Source organism: Agelaius phoeniceus, chromosome 6, assembly GCF_051311805.1.
Source record: "Agelaius phoeniceus isolate bAgePho1 chromosome 6, bAgePho1.hap1, whole genome shotgun sequence".
NCBI classification, from domain to species: domain Eukaryota; kingdom Metazoa; phylum Chordata; class Aves; order Passeriformes; family Icteridae; genus Agelaius; species Agelaius phoeniceus.
Window position 1 is genome coordinate 64,340,202 of NC_135270.1, and position 24,961 is coordinate 64,365,162.

A 24,961-nucleotide genomic window follows, 5' to 3' on the forward strand; every position below is an offset into this window, starting at 1 on the left:
CACTGCTGGCACCCTGTGCTCTGTGCTGCCCCATGGCACTGCTGGCACCCTGTGCTCTGTGCTCTGCTGCCCCATGGCACTGCTGGCACCCTGTGCTCTGTGCTCTCTGCTGCCCCATGGCACTGCTGGCACCCTGTGCTCTGTGCTCTGCTGCCCCATGGCACTGCTGGCACCCTGTGCTCTGCTGCCCCATGGCACTCCTGGCACCCTGTGCTCAGTGCTCTGCTGCCCCATGGCACTGCTGGCACCCTGTGCTCTGTGCTCTCTGCTGCCCCATGGCACTGCTGGCACCCTGTGCTCTGTGCTCTGCTGCCCCATGGCACTCCTGGCACCCTGTGCTCTGTGCTCTGCTGCCCCATGGCACTCCTGGCACCCTGTGCTCTGCAGCCCCATGGCACTGCTGGCACCCTGTGCTCTGTGCTGTACCTGCCCCATGGCACTCCTGGCACCCTGTGCTCTGCTGCCCCATGGCACTGCTGGCACCCTGTGCTCAGTGCTTTGCAGCCCCATGGCACTGCTGGCACCCTGTGCTCTGCTGCCCCATGGCACTGCTGGCACCCTGTGCTCTGTGCTCTGCTGCCCCATGGCACTGCTGGCACCCTGTGCTCTGTGCTCTCTGCTGCCCCATGGCACTGCTGGCACCCTGTGCTCAGTGCTCTGCTGCCCCATGTGCCCAGCTCACAGCTCAGAGGCACAGGAATGGCCCACCCTAGCCCCTGGCTCCTGCAGTGCCAGCCCAACCTCACACAGCTCAGCTGAGCACCTGGAGCCCGGGCACCGTGGGGTCCCTGTGGGCACAGACCCTGGGCACCATGGGGTCCCTGTGGGCACAGACCCCGGGCACCATGGGGTCCCTGTGGGCACAGACCCCGGGCACCATGGGGTCCCTGTGGGCACAGACCCCAGCACCCTGGGGTTCATGGAGGGCACAGACCCCGGGCACCATGGGGTCCCTGTGGGCACAGACCATGGGCACAGACCCCGGGCACCATGGTGTTCCTGCATGGGCACAGACCCCAGCACCACGAGGTTCCTCCATGGGCACAGATCCCAGGCACCATGGGGTTCATGTGTGGGCACAGATCCTGGGCACAGACCCCAGCACCATGGGGTCTCTCTGGATCACCCAACCTGCCGGGCACAACCCCCTGGATCAAGCACCATGCCCATGCCATTGTAGTAAAACATTTATTTGTTCAGGTGATTGAAGCTACCATGTTTACAGCTCGTGACCTCACCACTGGTGACATGGAACATGACTGGGACCGCAGCTGCTGCCACCAGATTCTTCATCATCATTTTTAGTTATAAAAAACCTGGACACCAGAAAAAACAGGAATTTCAGACTTCAAGTGGCAGATGGAGCTGGGAAACCTGTGAGGGGGAAGACAGTTTCTCGAGGCAGCCGACCTGGAGGGCCTGGGCTGCAGCTTCAAGTAAAGGTTCCGGAGGGTGAGCCAGAGGTCAGTCCTGGGACAGGTGGAACCGGAGCGATTTCTGCCGAGGAGCAGCGTCTGGGGCAGCGTGTTCAGGGAGGGCACAGGGGCTGGTGTCCTGCAGAGAGGCCCCGGCTTCTGCACAGAGAGACAGAACACACACAGTGAGGGCACGGGGAGCAGCAGCTGCCCTTCCATGGCTGAGGTGGCACTGATGGGGGACCACAGCAGGAGATGCCCTGGGGCCAGCCTGGGCACTGCACCCACCAGGAGCTGCCCTGGGGTCAGCCTGGGCACAGCACCCACCAGGAGCTGCCCTGGGGCCAGCCTGGGCACAGCACCCACCAGGAGCTGCCCTGGGGCCAGCCTGGGCACTGCACCCACCAGGAGCTGCCCTGGGGCCAGCCTGGGCACAGCACCCACCAGGAGCTGCCCTGGGGCCAGCCTGGGCACTGCACCCACCAGGAGCTGCCCTGGGGCCAGCCTGGGCACTGCACCCACCAGGAGCTGCCCTGGGGTCAGCCTGGGCACAGCACCCACCAGGAGCTGCCCTGGGGCCAGCCTGGGCACAGCACCCACCAGGAGCTGCCCTGGGGCCAGCCTGGGCACTGCACCCACCAGGAGCTGCCCTGGGACCAGCCTGGGCACAGCACCCACCAGGAGCTGCCCTGGGGCCAGCCTGGGCACTGCACCCACCAGGAGCTGCCCTGGGGCCAGCCTGGGCACTGCACCCACCAGGAGCTGCCCTGGGGCCAGCCTGGGCACAGCACCCACCAGGAGCTGCCCTGGGGCCAGCCTGGGCACAGCACCCACCAGGAGCTGCCACAGAGCCAGCATGGGCACTGCACCCACCAGGAGCTGCCCTGGGGCCACCATGGGCACAGCACCCACCAGGAGCTGCCACAGAGCCAGCATGGGCACTGCACCCACCAGGAGCTTCCACAGAGCCAGCCTGGGCACTGCACCCACCAGGAGCTTCCACAGAGCCAGCCTGGGCACTGCACCCACCAGGAGCTGCCCTGGGGTCAGCATGGACACTGCACCCACCAGGAGCTGCCACGGGGCCATGCTGGGCACTGCACCCACCAGGAGCTGCCCTGGGGCCACCATGGGCACAGCACCCACCAGGAGCTGCCACAGAGCCAGCCTGGGCACTGCACCCACCAGGAGCTGCCCTGGGGCCACCATGGGCACAGCACCCACCAGGAGCTGCCACAGAGCCAGCCTGGGCACTGCACCCACCAGGAGCTGCCCTGGGGCAAGGCTGGGCACTGCACTGAGGGTCCCAGGAGCTGCCACAGAGCCAGCCTGGGCAGGAAGCAGCAGCAGACCCTGCCCTCAGCCCTGGCACTCACTGACTTGGTGCCATGTGTCCTGCAGAGGCTGGGGCAGCAGAGGATGGCAGCTGACAGGGGACTGGGTGAGACAGGGATAACAGGGGACTAGGATTAGCCAGGGGTGACAGGGGACTGGGTTAACAGGGATAACAGGGGACTAGGATGACAGGGGACTGGGCTGAGACAGGGGTGACAGGGGACTGGGCTGAGACAGGGGACTGGGATAACAAGAAACAGGGCTAACAGTACCCAATGTCCCCACCAACCCCTCTGCCACAAGTCTTGTCACCATCGGGGAGTGCAGCACAGCACTGCTGCTGCTGCTGCTTCAGGGGAAATCCAACAAGACAACCCCCAGAACCAGCAAAGCTCATTGTTCCAGAACCAGGGAGTTCTCCATTCTCTAGATTTGCTGCTGCCCTTGCACAGGCCAAGCCTTTGCCCACGGCAGGGACCCCAGCTCTGCACACTGCCAGGGGTCACAGAGCTGGGGACAGCAGAGCAGAGCAGCAGGGGGGCACAGACACAGCACCCACCTTCCTGAGGAGTGTGTGCACCAGGAAAGGTCACTGCAAGCAGGCTGTGCCACGTGTCACTGTCCTGCCCAGGGCACGGGGACAGCCCATGGGGCAGCTGCTCCACCTCCTCACCTGGTGCCACTGCTCCTGGCACCCAGCACAGCCCCACTTACCTGGGGCAGTGCAGGTGTGCCACTGCCACGTGCCAACACCAACCAGGCACCACCTCAGCTCCTCTTTGGGTACTGTGGGTTACAGCCCCTGCAGGGGGGCACAGGATGGGTAATGTAGAATGTAATCTTAGCCCCCAAGGAGTTCCAGCTGGACCCTATTACTAAAGATTAGGAGCAGGTCAGATGATAACAGGCAACACCTGTAGCCAATAAGAACAAGTGGTATAAAAGAGTGGATTGGTGGGAACTGCAGTCAGATGGCTGCTGCAAGGACCAGGAACAGGCAGTGCTCAGAGGAGCTGCCTATGACAAACATCGAGGAGGTACAAGACTCTGAGGATATGTACCCTTGCACAATAATGATAATGGAACTCTTAATATACAAGATAACATATAATGATAATAGAACTGTTGTGATTTATAAGACAGCAAGCCCCCACAGCACAGACTGGCCACATTCCAGGTGGGGTCCCTGTGTGCCCATGACAGGGCTCTGGCAAACCCTGGCTGGTTTTCCTCTCTCCCACTCCCAGCAGTGGGAATTTCCCCTGCAGAGGAGGTGGCACAGCTTGCACACAGCTCTGCAGGTGCCTCCAGAGCAGCAGCCTGGCAGTGCAGCAGCAGAACCAGCCCACACCAAGCCAGGCACAGCAGCCCAGGCTCACCCCTCAGATTCCTGACCCAGCCACTGCTAAAGTGCAGCTCTGGAGCCACCTGAGGTGACACAGCAATCCAGCACGGCGGGGTCGGGCAGCCCAGGCTGTGCCCCAGGCCCAGCACAGAGGGACACGTTTGAAAAGGGGAAAAGCAGAACCACGTTATTTGTGAGCAGGACCCTAAGGACTGGCCAGTTTGGTGCTGTTAAACCAGAACTCTGACCAACGTTAGCATCACTGCCAGGAGAAGGCACCGTGCAAGTGGGTGGCTGCTGCTGGTGCAGCTTTTGGGCAGTGATGGGGCACCCTGAGGGGCAGCAGCACCGTGGAGCAGGGAGGGGAACGCTGTGAGTGAGCACAGGGCTGGCAGACAGCTGTGCCCACGTGTGAGGGGCACTCTCAGGCTCCAGTGCCCCAAAGCTCCAGCGTGGCTGAGGCCCTGCTCCCGTGCCTGCTGGGCAGAGAGGTGACCCTGGTGCCAGCCTTTGTCCCTGGTTTGAAGCTGTTCCCAAGGCAGCAGCGTGCCCCTCTCTGTGCTGGTGCCCGCTGTGGCTTCGGGCACACTCTGCCATGGCACAAGGGCACACACAGCTGCCCAGGCCTGCCCAGCCACCACAGCTCTGTGCCACTCTGCTGGTCTGGGATGTTCCCAGAGCAATGCCCAGCAGGGCTGTGATGGTCCCCAGGACACAGGAGCACCCTGTGCTGGTGGCACCAAGGCTCCAGCAGCCCTGCTGCCAGCTGGGGTGGGAGCAGCTCATGCCAGGAGCTCTGGGGCTCTTGGGGCAGCGCCCCCCAGCCATGCCAGGCCCTTCCCAGCCAGGTAGGGGCTGCCAGGAGCTGTGTCCCCTCCCCATGCACACGAAACAGGGGGTGCCAGGAGCTATGTGCCCTCTCCCCATGTACAGGGCACACAGCAGGGCTGTGCAGCTCCCTGCCCATGCACAGGGCACAGGGCAGGGCTGTGCAGCTCCCTGCCCATGCACAGGGCACACAGCAGGGCTGTGCAGCTCCCTGCCCATGCACAGGGCACACAGCAGGGCTGTGCAGCTCCTTCCCCATGCACAGGGCACACAGCAGGGCTGTGCAGCTCCTTCCCCATGCACAGGGCACACAGCAGGGCTGTGCAGCTCCCTGCCCATGCACAGGGCACACAGCAGGGCTGTGCAGCTCCCTGCCCATGCACAGGGCACACAGCAGGGCTGTGCAGCTCCCTGCCCATGCACAGGGCACACAGCAGGGCTGTGCAGCTCCTTCCCCATGCACAGGGCACACAGCAGGGCTGTGCAGCTCCCTGCCCATGCACAGGGCACACAGCAGGGCTGTGCAGCTCCCTGCCCATGCACAGGGCACACAGCAGGGCTGTGCAGCTCCCTCCCCATGCACAGGGCACACAGCAGGGCTGTGCAGCTCCCTCTCCATGCACAGGGCACACAGCAGGGCTGTGCAGCTCCCTCTCCATGCACAGGGCACACAGCAGGGCTGTGCAGCTCCTTCCCCATGCACAGGGCACACAGCAGGGCTGTGCAGCTCCCTCTCCATGCACAGGGCACACAGCAGGGCTGTGCAGCTCCCTGCCCATGCACAGGGCACAGGGCAGGGCTGTGCAGCTCCCTCTCCATGCACAGGGCACAGGGCTGGGCTGTGCAGCTCCCTGCCCATGCACAGGGCACAGGGCAGGGCTGTGCAGCTCCCTGCCCATGCACAGGGCACACAGCAGGGCTGTGCAGCTCCCTGCCCATGCACAGGGCACACAGCAGGGCTGTGCAGCTCCCTGCCCATGCACAGGGCACACAGCAGGGCTGTGCAGCTCCCTGCCCACTGAGCCAGTGGGCACAGGGCAGGGCTGGCATGGGGACACGCTGCACAAACAGGGCCACACTGGCAGCAGAGCAGCAGCACCATGAACACAGGGTAAGGACACAGCTGGACACAGCAGGAGGGCAGTCCAGGCACAGAGACATGGCACAACACCCAGCACAGCCCAGCCCAGCTCTGCCCAGCTCTGCCCAGCCCAGCAGAGCCCATCTCCCCCAGCAGAGCCCATCTCCACAGAGGGCCTGGCCACTGCAGGCAGAGCTCAGAACTTCCTGCAGCAGTCCCTCCTGTGAACAGACACTCTCATGGCTACAATCCAGATAATCTATACCTGAGCAGCAGCACACAGAGCCCAGCTGGGCAGGGAGGCACCCTGGGCTCAGCCCCTGCAGTGCCCTCCATGGCTGGGGTGGTGCTGGGGCCACATCCCCATCACACCCATTCCATCACCTGTGCTGAGGAGTCATTGCAGCCTGGGGGAGATAACCTGGTGCTGTTCTGATCCAGGGGCATCTCAGCACTTTTCTGTCTCACAGTTGGCAACCCGTGGTTTTTGCAGAACAGAAAGGACAGAGAATTCCCTCCTCCATGAGGATTCCCAGACTTTGAATGAACCCTGAATAAAACCAATGTCCCACTGCACAGTTGTTATCCCAGTGGGAACAGGTGATTCCATGCCCAGGGCCCTCCCAAGGGATGAATGATCCTGTCAGCCAGGGAGAGAAGCTGGCACGAGAGGAACCCCTGGCTGCCCAGATCCCCTTTCCTGCACTGTCAGCAGAAATGAACCAAACAGGGCCATATGGTCCCTGCACACTGCTTGACACAGAGGCACCGTGGACAGAACATCAGCTGCAGTGCTTAGAAAATTATTCCTTTGAGTGAAAAGTTACAAATATAAAAATAAACTTCCTTAAACCACAGGACACCATTAGTATTTTAGCACTTTCACAAAACATCACACAGATTTAGGTCCAGTTTTAGACAACATATAAAAGCATTTTCATTGGATGTTTTTAAAATGCATGATTAGACCCAGGCACTCCACAGCAAACCTCTGACACCCTCCCTGTACCCCAGGGCGGGAGGAAGGTGCCTCTGCCAGCACAGCCCCTCACTGGGGCTCAGACCTTCATGTTTGACCCACACTGGGCAAAGCCCTCAGCATCAGAGTGCCAGACCCTGGACAGGCCACCCCTGTCCCCCACAGCACGTGTTTGACAGCTCCCTTCTGTTCTGCAGTGCTCATGGGCTGCCAGAGCAATCCAAGGAGGGATTTATTGTATTTTTTTAACCTTTTTCCAGCAGGAAGAAGGCTTTCTCATTTTGAGGCTTTCTTTCCTATTTGGTCTCTGCATTTCCTGAGGGAAGCAAAAAGGGTTCCTAAAAAAGAAGCAGCCTCTTCCTTTTAGGTCCTTGACACCAGCCTCACTGAGTTTGTTCTTCTCTGACAGGCAATAAAATCACTCAGAGCAGCCCACACTGGCCAAGAGCATCAGCCCCTCACTGCAGAGTCCTGGGGACACAGATGGGGTGCCAGGGGCTGTGCCCCACTCTGAGATGTGCCCCCACAACTGCCCTGGGGCCAGCTGCTGCCCTGGCTGGAGCCAGGCTGGCCTCAGGCACCTGCCTGAGTTACTGTGCCCCCAAGAACAAGCATACAGGGTATAAAATTTAACTATTCTCTCACTTTTATGGCCACAAAGCCCATCATGAACCTGTTATTTGGCATCTGAGAATGCACAATGCTCAAATATTCAGAGTTAAGCTGTCTCTAATTTGAATATGATGACCATATGAGTTTAATTAATATTAACTGCAGGCTTCCCTTTACAGTGAGCAGAGCAGCTGCCATCCACACAACAAAATCTGCACCTGCTGTCCCCTGCTGCTGTGGGGTTCTGTCCCTGCAGAGTGGCACAAAATCACTCCATCCCACAGGCACAGCAATTAGGAGCAGCTCAAAGGTGAGACCATCATCATCCAGCCCCTCAATGCACTCAGGGACTGAAAAGAACTGGACCAAACCATAAAGTTCTGAGGAAATATGGCCCAGGAGTCTAGGACAGCAGGAGATGACCATCAACACCTGACCAGCTGAGGTGATAAGGACCGTGACCCTGCTGGCTGCAGCCCTGTCTGCCCACCTGTCTGCCCACCTGCCTGCCTGCCCACCTTTCCACCTGTCTGCCCACCTGTCTGCCCACCTGTCTGCCCACCTTTCCACCTGTCTGTCCACCTGTCTGACCACCTGTCTGACCACCTTTCCACCTGTCTGCCCACCTGTCTGCCCACCTTTCCACCTGCCTGCCCACCTTTCCACCTGCCTGCCCACCTGTCTGCCCACCTTTCCACCTGTCTGTCCACCTGCCCACCTGCCTGCCCACCTGCCTGCCCACCTGGTCACCTGCCCACCCACCTGTCTGCCCACCTGTCTACCCACCATGCCCACTTGTCTGCCCGCCTGCCTGCCCACCTGCTGGCTCTGCTCACAGCCCTGCTCAGCTGTGCCCAGCACCCCAAGGCACCCCAGCCCCGCTCCCTGCCCAGGGCTGCAGGACACGGCGCTGCCTGCACCACGTCTGGGTGCCCTGGGACATGGGGCAGTCACCTCTCAGGGAGAGCCAATGTGGGATCCCAGCTCAGGCACCTCTCAGGGAGAGCCAATGTGGGATCCCAGCTCAGGCACCTCTCAGGGAGAGCTGCTGTGGGATCCCAGCTCAGGCTGTGGGATCCCAGCTCAGGCTCCTCTCAGGGAGAGCCGCTGCGGGCTCCCAGAGCTCCATCAGTGCCAGCCCCAGCCAGCCAGAGCCAGCACAGGGGAAGGGCCCCGTGCCCTGGTGCCTCCTGGTGCCTCCTGGTGCCCCACGGCGGGAGCTCTGCAGCAGCACCAAGGCCCGGCCCCGGCAGGGCAGTCACCGCGAGGCTGGCTGGCGTACCGAGTGAATATTTTATTTTACACAACATAACAACACAGCGTTGTTGCTCCTGTACAGCATCTGCCTAAAAACAAAGGCAACACCATTGTCACGGAAAAGAAATATACAGTCTGACCGGTTTAAAAAATATCATTTTACTGATTGATCCAGAAGTGGTTATTTGTTAGCTTGGAGGAAATTGCATTTCCTTTATAAAAGGCTTTTTCTGTGAAAACTCTCTCTTTTGTTTTCTGCTACCGCAGAACCAGGAAGCCAGTCCTAGAGCAGGGAAGGCACTGGTGCTGTTTCGTGCTTTTTTTCGCCCCTTAATCTTTTTTTCCTTTTTTTTTTTTTTTTTTTTTTTTAATCTCTGAATGTTGCCTTCGGTTTTGATATTAAATAAAACCAAACGAAAACTAAATAAACCCCCGTGTGCACTGGGTGGCTTATACAGAACCCCGCATGAACAAGCCATTAATCAGCGAGACAGCAGTGGACATCCAAATCCAATTCCCTGGGAAAGGGAGTTTCACACAACGTTTGGTGGTTTTAGTTAAAATAAAAATTAAAAAAAAAAAAAAAGAAAAAAGAAAAAAAAAGCAGGTCACACAGTGCTTTCCAATATCCACTCAGAACTGGAGAAAGGTGCTGCTGTTCCGCTCTGGGCGCAGTCTGCCTGGAGCAGCATCCCGTTCATGGACATGCTGCGCTTGGAGCGCAGGCCGGCGGGGCCGCGGGGCTCCAGCAGCTCTCCGCCCAGCGAGCGCCGCCGCTTGGCGCGGCTGGCCTCGGCCGGCAGCGTCAGGAACTTACTTGGCTTGGATTGTGCTCTTTTGTACGTGGGGGCCGCGTCGGGGCCGCGCCCGGCCAGCGTCAGGGCCGTGGAGTTGTTCCTGTTGGAGTTCTGGGGCTCGGCGCCGCCGCCCGCCTCGCCCTGCGCCTCGCTGCCGGCCTTGGGCCCCGACTTGCGCTTCTGCTTCTGCGGCGGGGCAGTGCTGGGAGTCCAGGCGGGAGGCAACGCCGAGGTAGTGGTGGCCGAGTCCTGGCCGGAGCCGGCGTCCGGCGACTGCGCGGCGCCGTCGGCCGCAGCCTTGCAGCACTGGACGCCCTCCTCGTGCCCGAGAGCCTGCTTGGACATGGACTGAGACAGCGCCCCGCCGCAGCCCTGGATCTGAGCCCCGTTGGTCTGCGAGTACACGTTGCTGACCTTGGTGGCCTTCTGCTGCCCATTGTTGTTACACACCTTGTAGCGGATCATGAGGATGATGATGAACACGAGCACGGACGCCACAATGATCCCGCCGATGATGATAATCATGGTCCCGCCCAGGAACTGGGACTGCATGAAGTGGCAGCGCACATAATCCTGCTCGGTGGTGAACTGCGTGCAGCCCACCACCCTGGTGGCCGTCAGCGAGGTGATCCCGTCGTCGTAGATGGCCAGGACGCACAGGTCGTACATCGTCCCCGCGGCCAGGTTGTTGACCAGAAAGGTTTTGCTCGTGGGAGGTATCATTCTGGGGGAGAAGGAAACCAGTGTGAACGAACCTGGCAGACACAGCGGCACCTTCCCACCCTGTGGGGCAGCCCAGGCCGTGCTGGGCACCACCACAGCTTCTCCACTGTCCCTGTGGGGCTCATCTCCATCCCCCTGCAGCTCCTGCCCGGCCTTCCATGTAGCAGCAGTCACTGCCAAGGCCCCTGGCACGGCTCAGCATGGCAGAGCCCCCCATTAGAACCACCACATCAAAAACGTGGAACCACAGGATCACAGAATGGCCTGGGTTGGAAGTGACATTTAAAGACCATCCAGGTCACCCTCCTGCCATTGGCAGGGACACCTTCCACCAGACAAGGTTGCTCTAAGCTCTGTCCAGCCTGGCCTTGGACACTTCCATGGATGAGGCACCCACAACTTCTCTGAGGAACCTGTGCCAGGGTCTCACTGTCCTCACAGGGAAGAATTTTTTTCAGTTACCTGATCTACATCTACCCTCTTTGCAGAAGAAATGACCAAGCAAAGCCAGTGCTGAAGGGTGCAACAGCTACACCTGGCAGCACAGAGCCCCCCTGCACTTCCCCTGCATGGGCATCACCAGAAAGTGCTGTGAGGAACATGCTCACAGACACTGTCCTCCCTGTGCTTCCGCAAAGCTGAGCACATTAGGCACCATTTAATCCATCTACCTTCATAACCTTTCTCAGATCAGTTCAGAGGATTAGAGGTCCACTTGGATTACCTAAAAATAACACTGTTCTAAGTAATTTTCCCGCTTGTGAGTAGAAACGGCACGAGTCCTTCCTGAGGCTCCCACCACGAGCTGCCGGGGCTGGGCTCTGCTCAGCTGGCACGGCATGGCACAGGAACTGCAGCAGAGGGGTGCCCAGGCCAGGGCCACACGGCAGCACCACGCACCCAGCACGGTCCCACGGGGGCAGGCTGGGGCTGCCTTACCTGTAAACAAGGGAGTCATCGTAAGTACCATTGTACTGGATTTGAAACATACGTATCCCAGGTATATTCCTCTGAAAATTGAATTTCAGCAGAGCCGTGGAGGACGTCGCTTCCGCGACGACCACCTTCTTATCCTGGCTGACTTTAGTATCCCCGTTACTACTGCTGGCGTTGGAGCCCGACTTGGTGGATGTGGAGATATCCGAGGAGCCCGGGTCAGGCTCGTGGATGTGGTTTGTGCTGTTCAGCAGGTGGGGCAGTTTGATGATGTGCAGGTCCACGGTCTGCGTGGCCTCCCCCGCGGGGTTGGAAGCGATGCAGGTGAAGGAGCCCGTGTCCTTCACCGTGGTGATGAGGATGTCGAGCGTCCCGTTGTCGTACACCGTGGACCTGGTGGCGTTGGAGATCAGCTTGCCCTCGGGCGAGATCCAGTGGATGGCTGGCTCGGGGTCGCCGCGGGCCTTGCAGCGCAGGGCCGCCCGCTGCCCCTCCAGCACCCGCAGCTCATGGGTGTGCCGCGTGATGAGCGGGGGCTCGCACAGGAACTCCTCCTCGGGGATGGACCAGAAGTACCGGCCCGACAGCAGCGTGGGAGAGGCACAGGTCTCCAGGTCATCCTCCCTGGAAAGGCGCCTCAGCCACAAGAGCTCACAGTTGCAATGCAAGGGGTTCCCACCAAAGCTCAGCGCAAACGTCGAGGGGCTGATAATTCCTGAGGTTGCCAGCACCTGAGCGCGCTGGAAGAGCGGGTCAGGCGGCAGCTTCTGCAGTTTGTTGGACGTGACATCCAGCCTGGTCATCTTGTGGAGGTGGGAGAAGGTCCCCTTAGGAATATGGTCAATCATGTTGTGGTCAAGACTGAGAGTGTGCAAACTGACCATTTTCTCCACGGCATCCCAAGGGATGGTTTCCAGATTGTTGTAAGACAAATCCAATTCCTCGAGAGCTAAAACATCATCAAAAGCTGTGGAAGAAATTAAAGTCAGCTGATTGTTGTTCAGTATCAAGTGGTGGAGATTGGAGAGCCCACTGAACATGTCATTAGTGATCTTAGTCAATCGGTTGCTGTTCAAATGCAGAGCCCGCAAATTGCGCAGGTCGGCAAACGCGTGAGGTGTGATAAAACTGATTGTATTCCGAGACAGCGTCAGGTCCACCAGGCTGGTCATGTTGGCAAAGTCTTTCCTTTTAATGTTTGTAACAAAGTTGTCTGCCAGCCGCAGCTCCACGGTCCTCCTGTCAATGTTGGGAGGAACAAACAAGAGCCCTTTCTTGGCACACAGGGTGGCGAGGTTGGGAGACAAGATCTGACAGACGCAGCGCTTGGGGCAGATCTGAGCTCGCACCGCTACGCCAATGAACAGCAGAAACAAAAGCAGTTTTTCCATTGTAGAACTGATTCAAGAGCCTGCAAGGGAGAGCAGACAACGGTTAGTCTCTGTGAGATAAGGCAGGCATAATAAAAGAGCCAAGACAGACAGTCTGAGGTTAAACCATGGAACTGAAGTTCAGGTGGCAGCAAGCCACCCTCCCTGTGTTACCTGGTCCTTCTCCATCCCCCTATCCCAACACAAGAGTGCCTGCCAGGAGTGCAGCTGAGAGTCAGGGACGTTTGCAGCTCCATGAATATACATCAACACTCATACAAATGACAAAGCCATTGGGAAGCCACCCCTCGGGCCCCTCCTGCTAGAACCTGTCCTGCTGCCCAGTGCAGCTCCACATCCCAGCAGAGCCCCTGCCCTCTCAGGCTGGCCATAATGACAAATGTCCAGGTACAGAAAATGAGGAGTGGCTCATGTGTGCTTCACTTGCTAAGCTGAAACTCTCAGAGGCCTTGAAATCACAGCAGCTCAATGGGTTTACAGCCATCTCCACTGAACATTTAAGCTCTTAATGCTACTTTCAGAATAAACTCAGAAGGAGCTGATTTTATGTCATTCAAACCCCAAAAATGCAAATAAAACAAAAGGAAACAAAAAAAAAACCCAAAAAACAAAACAAAACAAAACAAAAAAACCAAGAAAAGCCCCCACAACAGAGATCTAAATAAAAATGGATCTTGGGCTAATTTTAGCTGATCACAGCTTTCCGGCTCCCCCTGGAAAGCCCAGCGGTTCAATCAGCTTTATTGCTCACACTGCCAGGCCTGCTCCTCGTGGCAAGTGGGAGCAGGGCTGCCAGCAGCAGTGCCCACGCAGCTCAGCGAGGTCACCCACCAGGGACTGTGCCAAAGGCTCCCAGCACGGGTGGGAGGCTCAGGGTGCTCCTCCCAGCATGGGTGGGAGGCTCAGGGTGCTCCTCCCTGGAGCAGGTGGGAGCAGGGGCCCTGGAGAAGCACCCACCACGTGTCTGAGGGAGTTGAGCCATTGTGAGCAGGGCTCAGAGGGGCTCCACGCTGAGACTGAAGCACTCAGCTCCCTTTGGGACTGGCACAGTTATACGTGCTCAGATCAGATTACTCAGACCCATTACCACCCCAGAGATGCATTAATGAAGCTCAGCTGAAACACAGTTTCACAGCTAGCCAGAACCGGAGCCCTTGAATCGTCATTGATATTTAAAGACATTTAACGTCAGAACAACAACTATTGCTCCCGTTATCCAGCCCATTCTTAAACCAAACCAAATCTGTGGTGCGTGCAAGCATAGGCAACAAAATGATTAGTGAAAATACCAGCCCTAAACCTGCTCTTCAGCACAATCAATGTACTTTTTCCTGATACTTCTGGGGACTGCAAGTATTCAGGACTACTGCAGCTTTTGAGTTCCCATTGGAAAAACAAAAGCCTGCTGCTGTGGTCCAAAGCAGAGTGTGCTGCTGTGGGCAGTGCTGGGAGCTGCTCCCAAACCAGCACCATTCTTGCTGCCATGACTTGCAGCAGAAAGCAAAGTGCCATGGCAGCATTCAGGTATGCTCCGTGCACTCACTTTCATGACAGCACTGCAAATCAGGGTGGCCCTGCAGGTGACAAGGACCTGGAGGAGAATGGCAATGCCAAGCACTGAAGGACACTGCCTGCTGCAGCCCCCAGACCCCACTGGTGTCACCCACCAGCCACCTCCCAAACCAGCAGCTGCACTTCATGGCCAGGGACTGTCACCTGTCCTGTCCAGGTGGACTTTGCTCCTTTAATGTACACCTGGTAAGGACTAGATGGGAATGGGAGCAGGCTCAGCAGCTCAGGGCACCTGCAGCACAGCCACAGGGTCCCTGCACAGCCTTGGCTGGGGACACCATGCTCATTAAATTTGCTGACCTAAGGCTGCCAGTTGAGATTCATGGCTATGATTAAACTCGTGTGCCTGGATCCAGCCAAGTCCACTGCTACAGCTACCCAAGACTAACACAGGCTTGAACCCAAATCAGCGAGTTCATGAGTTTGGAAATACCATTACAAGGTGAAATGACTTAAACAACATCTGGGATGACAAGGTTACCACAAAGTTACCTAGCAGAGGTGGGTTTTTTGGATGCTAAGAGAGTTTTGGATATTGTCTCTGCCAATATCCTCAGGTCAAATGCCCAGCATATGGCAAGGGCTGGATGCAATGCCATCAGTGAACATCAGGCTCAAAGGGCTGCAGTAAATGGGGCACGAGCAGCCCCCTGGCAAGGCCAGCTGCCAGCACTGTGCCCCATGACCTGGGCTGAGGGACAGTCCTCTCCTGTGACCCTCCCAGAGACCTGGGCAGGGAGGTGAGTGCACCCCACATACACCTGCCAGTGACACTGAACCAGGAGGAGGGACTGAGCCCCCAGAGCCTGGGCTGCTGATGGAGAGGTGCTGGGGATCAGAGTGCTGAGCACCCACCAGCCCTGACTGCAACGAGGACCAGTGAGGATTTGGCATCTGGATGCCTCAGCTGATGGAAACAGCAAAGCCACACCTGGATCTGCATGAGGCAGCTGGTGCCCCAGGCTGAGCAGGGATGGGGACAGCCCATCCTCCCCGTGGGCATCATCCCTTGCTGCAGGGAAACATTTCACCTCCTTGCTGAAAAACACAGAGCATTTCCTCCCAGAGTGCTCAGTGCCCCACCACTGAGACATTCTAGACACCAACTGCAGGAGCTGGTGGCTTAGGAGGACAGCCATCAAAAACCACACCTGCTGAAAGTCAGCCTGGACAGGTGTGCCCTCCTCTCCCAGCACACCTCATCCCCCACACAGATAATTTTATAGAGATAGCAGCGCTGACATGGCTGAGAGCTCATTGCAGAAAACACCTTTTTGACTAATTAAAGCAATATGTGATTCTCATTATTTGCTTGAAAGATAACAGAACAGAAAGGAAACTGCCTTCATACATAAAACAAATGCCAGCTTCCTGGGAAGGTGGGCACTGCTCATTTACTCCTGCAACAGGACAAGGGTAGTGAAGCTCTTCATGTGACATCTGTGATTCACAAAAAAAGCCTCTCACATATACTGCTCTTTACATCCATTCTGTTGCTACATTTGATCATTTTGAGTTACTCATCTGTCTATGAAACTTAAGTTAGAGTTGCTGTGGGCTGCATGGCCACACAGAGTGGGAACTGTGTCTCCAAAGAGCCAGGAACCTGTGAGCCCCAGCACACTGTGGGAGCTGGGAGCCCCCCACTGGTCCCCCATCAGGAACCTGTGAGCCCCAGCACACTGTGGGAGCTGGGAGCCCCCCACTGGTCCCCCATCAGGAACCTGTGAGCCCCAGCACACTGTGGGAGCTGGGAGCCCCCCACTGGTCCCCCATCAGGAACCTGTGAGCCCCAGCACACTGTGGGAGCTGGGAGCCCCCCACTGTTCCCCCACCAGGAACCTGTGAGCCCCAGCACACTGTGGGAGCTGGGAGCCCCCCACTGTTCCCCCACCAGGAACCTGTGAGCCCCAGCACACTGTGGGAGCTGGGAGCCCCCCACTGTTCCCCCACCAGGAACCTGTGAGCCCCAGCACACTGCAGGGGCTGGGAGCCCCCCACTGTTCCCCCATCAGCTGGAGGGGACAGACTAGAGTCCCCAGACTCTGTTCCTGTCTCTGAGCAGAGGAAGACTTCTCCTCCCCCATTTCTCAGGTATGGAGCAGGCCTGACAGTGTTGGGCAGGGCCAGGGCTCCTGGAGGCAGGGACCCCTCCAGCACTGCCACCCCTGCCCACCTTCCCCTGGCCACTCTCAGGTAGGACATCCCCACACACTGGGTGACACTCCCATGGTCCTTCCCCTGCCAGGTGTGTCCCACAGGTCTCCTCGCCTTCACACCACCCACAGCCCAGCCCTGGAACACACACCTCCATTCCATTCCAGACTATCCATGGAACACACACCTCCATTCCAGCCCAGCCCATCCCATCCCAGCTCTGGAACACAGAGCTCCATTCCATTCCAGTCCATCCATGGAACACAGACCCCATTCCATTCCATTCCATTCCATTCCATTCCATCCCATCCTTGGAACACAGACCCCATCCCATTCCAGCCCATCTATGGAACACAGACCCCATTCCATTCCAGCCCATCCATGGAACACAGACCCCATTCCATTCCATTCCATTCCAGCCCATCTATGGAACACAGACCCCATTCCATTCCATTCCATTCCATTCCATTCCATTCCATTCCATTCCAGCCCATCCATGGAACACAGACCCCATTCCATTCCAGCCCATCTATGGAACACAGACCCCATTCCATTCCATTCCATTCCAGCCCATCCATGGAACACAGACCCCATTCCATTCCATTCCATTCCAGCCCATCCATGGAACACAGACCCCATTCCATTCCATTCCATTCCATTCCATTCCATTCCATTCCATTCCAGCCCATCTATGGAACACAGACCCCATTCCATTCCATTCCATTCCATTCCAGCCCATCCATGAAACACAGACCCCATCCCATTCCAGCCCATCCATGGAACACAGACCCCATTCCATCCAGCCCATCCATGGAACACAGACCCCATCCCATTCCATTCCAGCCCATCCATGGAACACAGACCCCATCCCATTCCATCCAGCCCAGCTCCCTCTCCACGGATGCCAGGCTCATGCCAGCCCCAGCCCTGGCAGCTGCAGAACAGCCATCCCTGCACAGAGGAGGAGCCCTGAGCTGGCCTGGAACCAAGCCCACACACGGGCAGGGTGTAGGGTCACTCTCCAGCTCCAGCATCACACAAGGCTCTGTGAGACCCACTAGAGGATCTCCATCGCTTCCAGAGGAGCCACCCGCTCCTGGGGTACGCCCCAACAGCCCCTGGTGCATCCTGGGCACACACAGACCCTCCGGCCAGCACCTCCTGAGGGCAGAGTGCCACCACAACCCTGTGACAGGTGCTGGGAATGGGCAGAGTAAGCCCAGCCCGGTGGGCACAGCTGTTCTGAGCCCCCAGCAGCACTGCCAGGGCCAGCAGCAGGCACAGCCTGGCACCCAGTCAGCTGCAGGCTGTGGGGACAGCTGCCCACCTGTTCTAGCAGCACACAGAGGTCAGGGGAAGTGCTAATGAATTGGAAATTCCTGCCTGGAATGGATCCAAGGAATCCAGGACTGAAATGCCACATCATGTGATGGCTCCTTGTGCCCAAGGTGCTGCATGCTGGGGGCTTTGCCTCCTCCTCTTTGGGACATGAAGTGCAGCATCTGCCAGTGCTCCAAAGGGTCATTTACACATCGTGGATCACACAACACATGGGAGCAGAAGAATCCATAAGACAGCCATTAATTAGCAAACAACATCCAATTCCTGCTTGCATGGCCAGCATGCCAGGGATGCCCAGCGTGCACTCCGGGAGCTGCTGAGCAGCTGCCAGCTCAGGGCCTGCCTCAGACATCATCTGTCACTGCTGAGGCCACTGCAGAGCTCCTGGCTGCCCTCCCCACCCCTCCAGAAGGATGGGTGGGAAGGAATCCACCCAGGATTCTCAGAGTCTTTGCAAATTCAGTTTCGTGATGGAGGAAAAAATAGTCTGGAAGGTGATGATGTTCATCTGCTGGGGATGGAGGAAGGGAAATCACAGCACCATCCACCACAGGCACCCCCAGCCATGCCAGAATGTGGAATGTAAAAGGAGATTCTGGGATCTGTGGCATTGCAGCTGCTGGGACCAGTGAAATGGAGAACAAGGAGCTTCAGTTTCACCAAGGTCAGTGGTTTGTAAACAGGTCGGAGGTTTTGCTGAATTGGAAACAAAGTTCCTGAGGAAAAAAAAAACATTTGAATCACAGAAACTCACCCAGAGGTTTCCTTTGGGGGCTGTGCTAGCCACCCAGTGCTGAGCTGGCCAGGAGCACCAGCCAGGAGCCCCAGCCAGCACCACAAGGCCACCACGTTTGACGCTTGCTATAGGCCTGGAGAGGTGAATCCCCACGGGGAGCCATGAGACTGGGGAATCCTGTACCCTGGTCCCAGTTAAAGGGCTTCCAACAGCCACAAACCCCCCAGACCCCGGGGATCTCAGAGGCAGGAGCAAGAGGCCCAAAGTGAAGGCCAGGGGCAGCGCTGCCAGCTCATACAGGGGCAATGCCTCTCCTGACATAATGTATGCTGCTTCCTCAAAAGCTCCATCTCTGGATTTGTGCTGGGTTTCCCCTGTCTTCTACACAACAGCTTCAGCACTTGCCCTTGCAATACACAGCTTAAAAACATGGCCATAAAGTTCAGAAATCAAGGAGAAAAATAGAATATCCTTTTTTTAAAGCACTTTATTTTAGAATTGTTCCACATTGTCTGCAGCAGACAGCACTAACAATGCCAAGTGCTCAGAGAGGTAAAAGCCCCACAGGGTTCCTGCAGCAGTGCACATGTCACAGCCAGAGTGTTTCCAGCAGGGACATGAGCACATTCTGGGCAATGTCCCTTCACTGCTGCTGACACAGCACCCCGTGTCCTGCCTCTTCACAGGGATGCTGGAGCCTTCCCAGGAGGGATGGGCAGGGGCAGGATGGCTGCACTCAGGGCAGAGAGTGCCAGCACCAGCCTGGGCCTGGCCCTGCCTCCAGCATTGCTGGCTGCTGGCACAGGGACCCTGGCACAGTGACCCTGGCACAGTGACCTTGGCACAGGGACCCTGGGACAGTGACCCTGGCACAGGGACCCCTAGGACAGTGACCCTGGGACAGTGACCCGTAGGACAGGGACCCTGGCACAGTGACCCTGGGACGGTGACCCTGGCACAGTGACCCTGGGACGGTGACCCTGGCACAGTGACCCTGGCACGGTGACCCTGGGACGGTGACCCTGGCACAGGGACCCTGGGCTCAGCACAGCCAGGGCTGCAGACATGGCATTCCCAGGGATTTCAGTCTTCTCCCTCCTCATTCTGCTCCCTGCCATGCCCCACAGGTGTCCCAGGGAGCTGCTCTGAGCACACAGCACTGCCAGCACTGCTGCCTGTCAGCACTGACAGTGGCAGACAAGGTGGGGAGCACCTCCAGCACCCTGCCAGTGTCCTCCAGCACCCTCAGCGCTGCCCCTGCACCCTCAGCACTGCTCCAGCACCCTCAGCACTGCCCCTGCACCTTCCAGCACTGCTCCTGCACCCTCAGCACTGCCCCTGCACCCTCAGCACTGCCCCTGCACCCTCAGCACTGCTCCTGCACCCTCAGTGCTGTTCCTGCACCTTCCAGCACTGCTCCTGCATCCTCAGCACTGCTCCTGCACCCTCAGCACTGCCCCTGCACCCTCAGCACTGTTCCTGCACCTTCCAGCACTGCTCCTGCACCCTCAGCACTGCCCCTGCACCTTCCAGCACTGCTCCTGCACCCTCAGCACTGTCCCTGCACCCTCAGCACTGCCCCTGCACCTTCCAGCACTGCTCCTGCACCCTCAGCACTGCCCCTGCACCCTCCAGAACTGCTTCAGCACCCTCAGCACTGCCCCTGCACCCTCAGCACTGCCCCTGCACCCTCAGCACTGCTCCTGCACCCTCAGCACTGCCCCTGCACCCTCAGCGCTGCTCCAGCACCCTCAGCACTGCCCCTGCACCTTCCAGCACTGCCCCTGCACCCTCAGCACTGCCCCTGCACCCTCAGCACTGCTCCTGCACCCTCAGTGCTGCTCCTGCACCTTCCAGCACTGCTCCTGCACCCTCAGTGCTGTTCCTGCACCTTCCAGCACTGCTCCTGCATCCTCAGCACTGCTCCTGCATCCTCAGCACTGCCCCTGCACTCTCAGCACTGCCCCTGCACCTTCCAGCACTGCTCCTGCACCCTCAGTGCTGCTCCTGCACCCTCAGCACTGCTCCTGCACCCTCAGCACTGCCCCTGCACCTTCAGCACTGCTCCTGCATCCTCAGCACTGCCCCTGCACTCTCAGCACTGCCCCTGCACCTTCCAGCACTGCTCCTGCACTCTCAGCACTGCTCCTGCACCCTCAGCACTGCTCCTGCACCCTCAGCACTGCTCCTGCACCTTCCAGCACTGCTCCTGCACCCTCAGCACTGCCCCTGCACCTTCAGCACTGCTCCTGCACCTTCCAGCACTGCTCCTGCACCCTCAGTGCTGTTCCTGCACCTTCCAGCACTGCTCCTGCATCCTCAGCACTGCTCCTGCATCCTCAGCACTGCCCCTGCACTCTCAGCACTGCCCCTGCACCCTCAGCACTGCCCCTGCACCCTCAGCACTGCCCCTGCACCCTGAGCATGGCTCCTGCACCCTCAGCACTGCTCCTGCATCCTCAGCACTGCTCCTGCACCCTCAGCACTGCCCCTGCACCCTCAGCACTGCCCCTGCACCTTCCAGCACTGCTCCTGCACTCTCAGCACTGCTCCTGCACCCTCAGCACTGCCCCTGCACCCTCAGCACTGCCCCTGCACCCTGAGCATGGCTCCTGCACCCTCAGCACTGCTCCTGCATCCTCAGCACTGCTCCTGCACCCTCAGCACTGCTCCTGCACCCTCAGCACTGCTCCTGCACCCTCAGCACTGCCCCTGCACCTTCAGCACTGCTCCTGCACCCTCAGCACTGCTCCTGCCCACCTGCTGCTGGCACAGCCTCACATCCACACCTGAGGGCTCCTGGCATGCCATGCCCCAGGGCAAAGAGGCAAAGGGTGAGGGACCAGAGCACAGGGGCTCCCTCACTGCAGGGCTGCAGTGCAGGCAGCTCACCAAGGCTCTGGTACCTCAGACAGAGCCCAGAGTGATCCAGGGGATGAGTCAAGCAGCAGAGCAGAGCACGACTGCAGCTCGGTGAGGTATTAATAGCTGTGCGTGAGGAAACACCCAGGATGGGGGCACCTGCTGCTGCTGCTGCTCCAGGGATGGGGACAGGGCCCTGAACCCAGCACTGAACCAGGCCCTGAGCCCAGCACTGAACCAGGCCCTGAACCCAGCACTGAACCCAGCACTGAACCAGGCCCTGAGCCCAGCACTGAACCAGGCCCTGAACCCAGCACTGAACCCAGCACTGAACCAGGCCCTGAACCCAGCACTGAACCCAGCACTGAACCAGGCCCCTGAACCAGGCCCTGAGCCCAGCACTGAGCCCAGCACTGAACCAGGCCCTGAGCCCAGCACTGAACCAGGCCCTGAACCCAGCACTGAACCCAGCACTGAACCAGGCCCTGAGCCCAGCACTGAACCCAGCACTGAACCAGGCCCTGAACCCAGCACTGAACCAGGCCATGAACCCAGCGCTGAGCCCAGCACTGAGCCCAGCACTGAACCAGGCCCCTGAACCAGGCCCTGAGCCCAGCACTGAGCCCAGCACTGAACCAGGCCCTGAGCCCAGCACTGAACCCAGCACTGAACCAGGCCCTGAATCCAGCACTGAACCAGGCCCTAAGCCCAGCACTGAACCCAGCACTGAACCAGGCCCTGAGCCCAGCACTGAACCAGGCCCCTGAACCCAGCACTGAATCAGGAATTCCATCCTCTTCCTTTCCTCCAGCCCCCAGGAATCATCCCTGCAGTGGTATGCAGCACAGGGAAAGCAGCACAGCCCCACTGCCTGCACCCAAGAGCTCCCAGCCCGGCTGCAGCCCCTTCCCAAGACCCAGCCAGGGCTGCCAGTGCCATCCAAGAGCTTCCAACACCATCCTCTGAACCCAGCACCCTGCACCCACAGCCCCCATGCAGTGCAGGCATCAGGGCCAGAGCTCTGCACAGGGGGATGTCCCTGAAGAGCATCTCAGGTGTTGTGGTACACACACATTGTGGTTTAAGGCCAGAACACCAGGACACGCAAGGTCCCTCCACCCAAACCATTCCATGATTCTGTACAAAGCTTTCCAGCTCCTGAGGAGTTCCTGTACCAAATATTACACAGATATGCCAAGCACTGACACCAACATCAGCATCAGCCATGCAGCTTCCAAACAGGAGCAGGCCTACGTGAATAATTGTTTAAACAAGGTAGCTTTTAACTTACCAAAACATTTGTATTGAATTGGAGTATTGTGGCATTTTAAAAACTGCTTTTGCAACATCAAAACACAACACAAGGGAAGGGATGTGAAGGGATTTTCTCTGCCTCTATCCCTCTGTTCCACAGCCATGCATTCCCAGGTGCTGTGGGAAGGTGAGGTAGCCATGGTGGCCCTGCACAACCCAACCCACACCCTCCAGCCACAGCTCTCACTCAGACGGACACGTGGAGAGCACTGGGGTGGGGGAAGAGGCTCCTCAGGGTCAGCACCTGCCCAGTGCAGTCCCTGGCACTCTGCAGGCTGCCCTGGCAGAGCTCCCAGGGCACATGGGTGGCAGGGCACCAGCCCTGTCCTCCCACAAGCAGAGGGTGCACCAAGCTCAGGGCGCACACCCAGACTGCTGCTAACTGCTGCAGGACACCAGCAGCACCAGCTGTGCCAGCTGTGCCAGTCATGCCAGGCCCTCACCCACTCCTGTCCTGGCACAGGCTGCTCTCACCTGCTCACTGTCTCTGCTCACTCTCACCTGCACACTGTCCCGGCTCACTCTCACCTGCACACTGTCTGTCCCTGCTCACTGTCCCTGCTCACTGTCTCTGCTCACTCTCACCTGCACACTGTCTGTCCCTGCTCACTGTCCCTGCTCACTGTCTCTGCTCACTCTCACCTGCACACTGTCTGTCCCTGCTCACTGTCCCTGCTCACTGTCCCTGCTCACTCTCTCCTGGCTGTGACCTTCCATGCTCACGGAGCAGTGACAGCACTCGAGGGTCACCGTGAGGCTCAGTGGTGCTGAGCCTCACCCACTGCCACCTCTCCACTCTGTTCCTGTCCCTGGGATGCCATCCCTTCCCTCCAGTGCTGACCACACCAGAGGGGCCGAGGGGAGCCAGGGGGGCACAGGAGAGGGACTCCAGAAATGGTGAGCACACAGGCCCCAGGACACACAGGTGGGTACACAACTCCCTGGGACTCTGCATCCTGACACCTCCCCACAGCAGCACAGCATACCCTGCACTGGCTGTTTCTAACTTATTGCTGTGATAAATATATAAAAATGGAAAAATGAGGTAATTGATGCCTCATCCCCAGAAGTGTTCAAGGCGAGATTGGGCAGGATTAGGAGCAAGCTAGTCGAGTGGAAAGTGTCCTTGCTCGTGCCAGAGGCATGGAACAAGATGGACTTTAAGGGCCCCTTCCCAACCAAACCATTCTGGGATTCTGTGAGTCTGTGAATAAAATTGTTCTTAAGGTTTCCTCTGCCTACAAATGCCACCCTTTTAAAGCAGCAACACTCTCATTCCCCAGTGGGCACTGGGAGAGGGATGAGGGTGAAGGGGGAGCCAGGCACTGGCCAGGGCACTGTGGGCAAACCCAGCATGCCCACCAAACACACACAGTTTAAGTGGGAGCAATCAGAAGCGGAGGAGCCAGCACTGTGAAGGGTGACACTGCAGCACGACACAGCAGAGAAAATGGGGATTAACCATAAGCAGATTTCCGAGCCTCAACAGTCCACAGGTTTTATCAAGCGCTGTAAAAATAACTTATTTCTTCAATGGCCTTGCTTCTGCATGGCCCACCAAATTAAATAAAAAGTAAACTAACAATGATTTACTCCAGATGGACATTGATTATCTGCGTAATGATATCCTGCAATCGTCACAGCATTAACTGAGCCAATTCTGTTCTTAGTCACTGTACCCTTACATAAACATATAGTAAATTAAACACTATCTAAAACCAGGCGTTTATTAGGGTTGTCTCTACACTTGCCTGAACATCACTTGAGGATGTGAGTCATAAAACAAGCTGGATTTTGAGTTCTAAAGTTTAATTTAATGTCAAGGAGTGCTGGGTACAAACTGTAGATCGCTCTCATGGAAGAACACCTATTTAGTATTTAGGTCTGGCTTGTTAACTGGTAAATCAAACAGATGTGGCCAAATTAGCTACTGAGATGATCTAAGATGTGCCATGTCTACAGCAGCCCTGACACTTCAAAGGCAAACCCCGGGAATCTCAAGGAGATAAAACATTTCCATCACAATAACGGGTGACACGCGCCGGCAGGATACATGTAATAAAGGAAGGACAACAAGAGATGAAATGGAAATTTGTTTTGCAGAAGCCAAGAATAGAACATGATTTATATGCACTTATTTTAATTTATTTCGGGCTGAATGCAATTTATCTAAAGTCATCAAAAATTAATAGGCCATACAGAAAGTAGTAGTAATAAATCCAAACTCGGGGCACACAGCAAGCACATCTCTTTTCAATCGCTATTAGCACTTCACTATCT

The 24,961-nt window shown here is 57.8% G+C and overlaps 1 protein-coding gene across 3 annotated transcripts in view; it reads right to left on the bottom strand.

Annotated features, from left to right (window-relative positions):
- Positions 1-1,174: 1,174 nt before the first annotated feature.
- LRFN5 (leucine rich repeat and fibronectin type III domain containing 5) overlaps positions 1,175-24,961 on the bottom strand; it is a 47,522-nt gene continuing 23,735 nt past the window's right edge. For 2 of the 3 annotated variants that reach the window (XM_077180906.1, XM_077180907.1), the window contains exons 2-3: positions 11,312-12,719; positions 8,870-10,373 (exon numbers count right to left, since the gene is read on the bottom strand). In XM_077180906.1, coding sequence (XP_077037021.1) covers positions 9,461-10,373; positions 11,312-12,699 — 2,301 coding nt within the window. In that variant the 5' untranslated portion in view covers positions 12,700-12,719 and the 3' untranslated portion in view covers positions 8,870-9,460. Of the gene's footprint in view, positions 1,575-8,869; positions 10,374-11,311; positions 12,720-24,961 lie in introns of those variants that run through there. The other variant, XM_077180909.1, reaches the window with a different exon arrangement.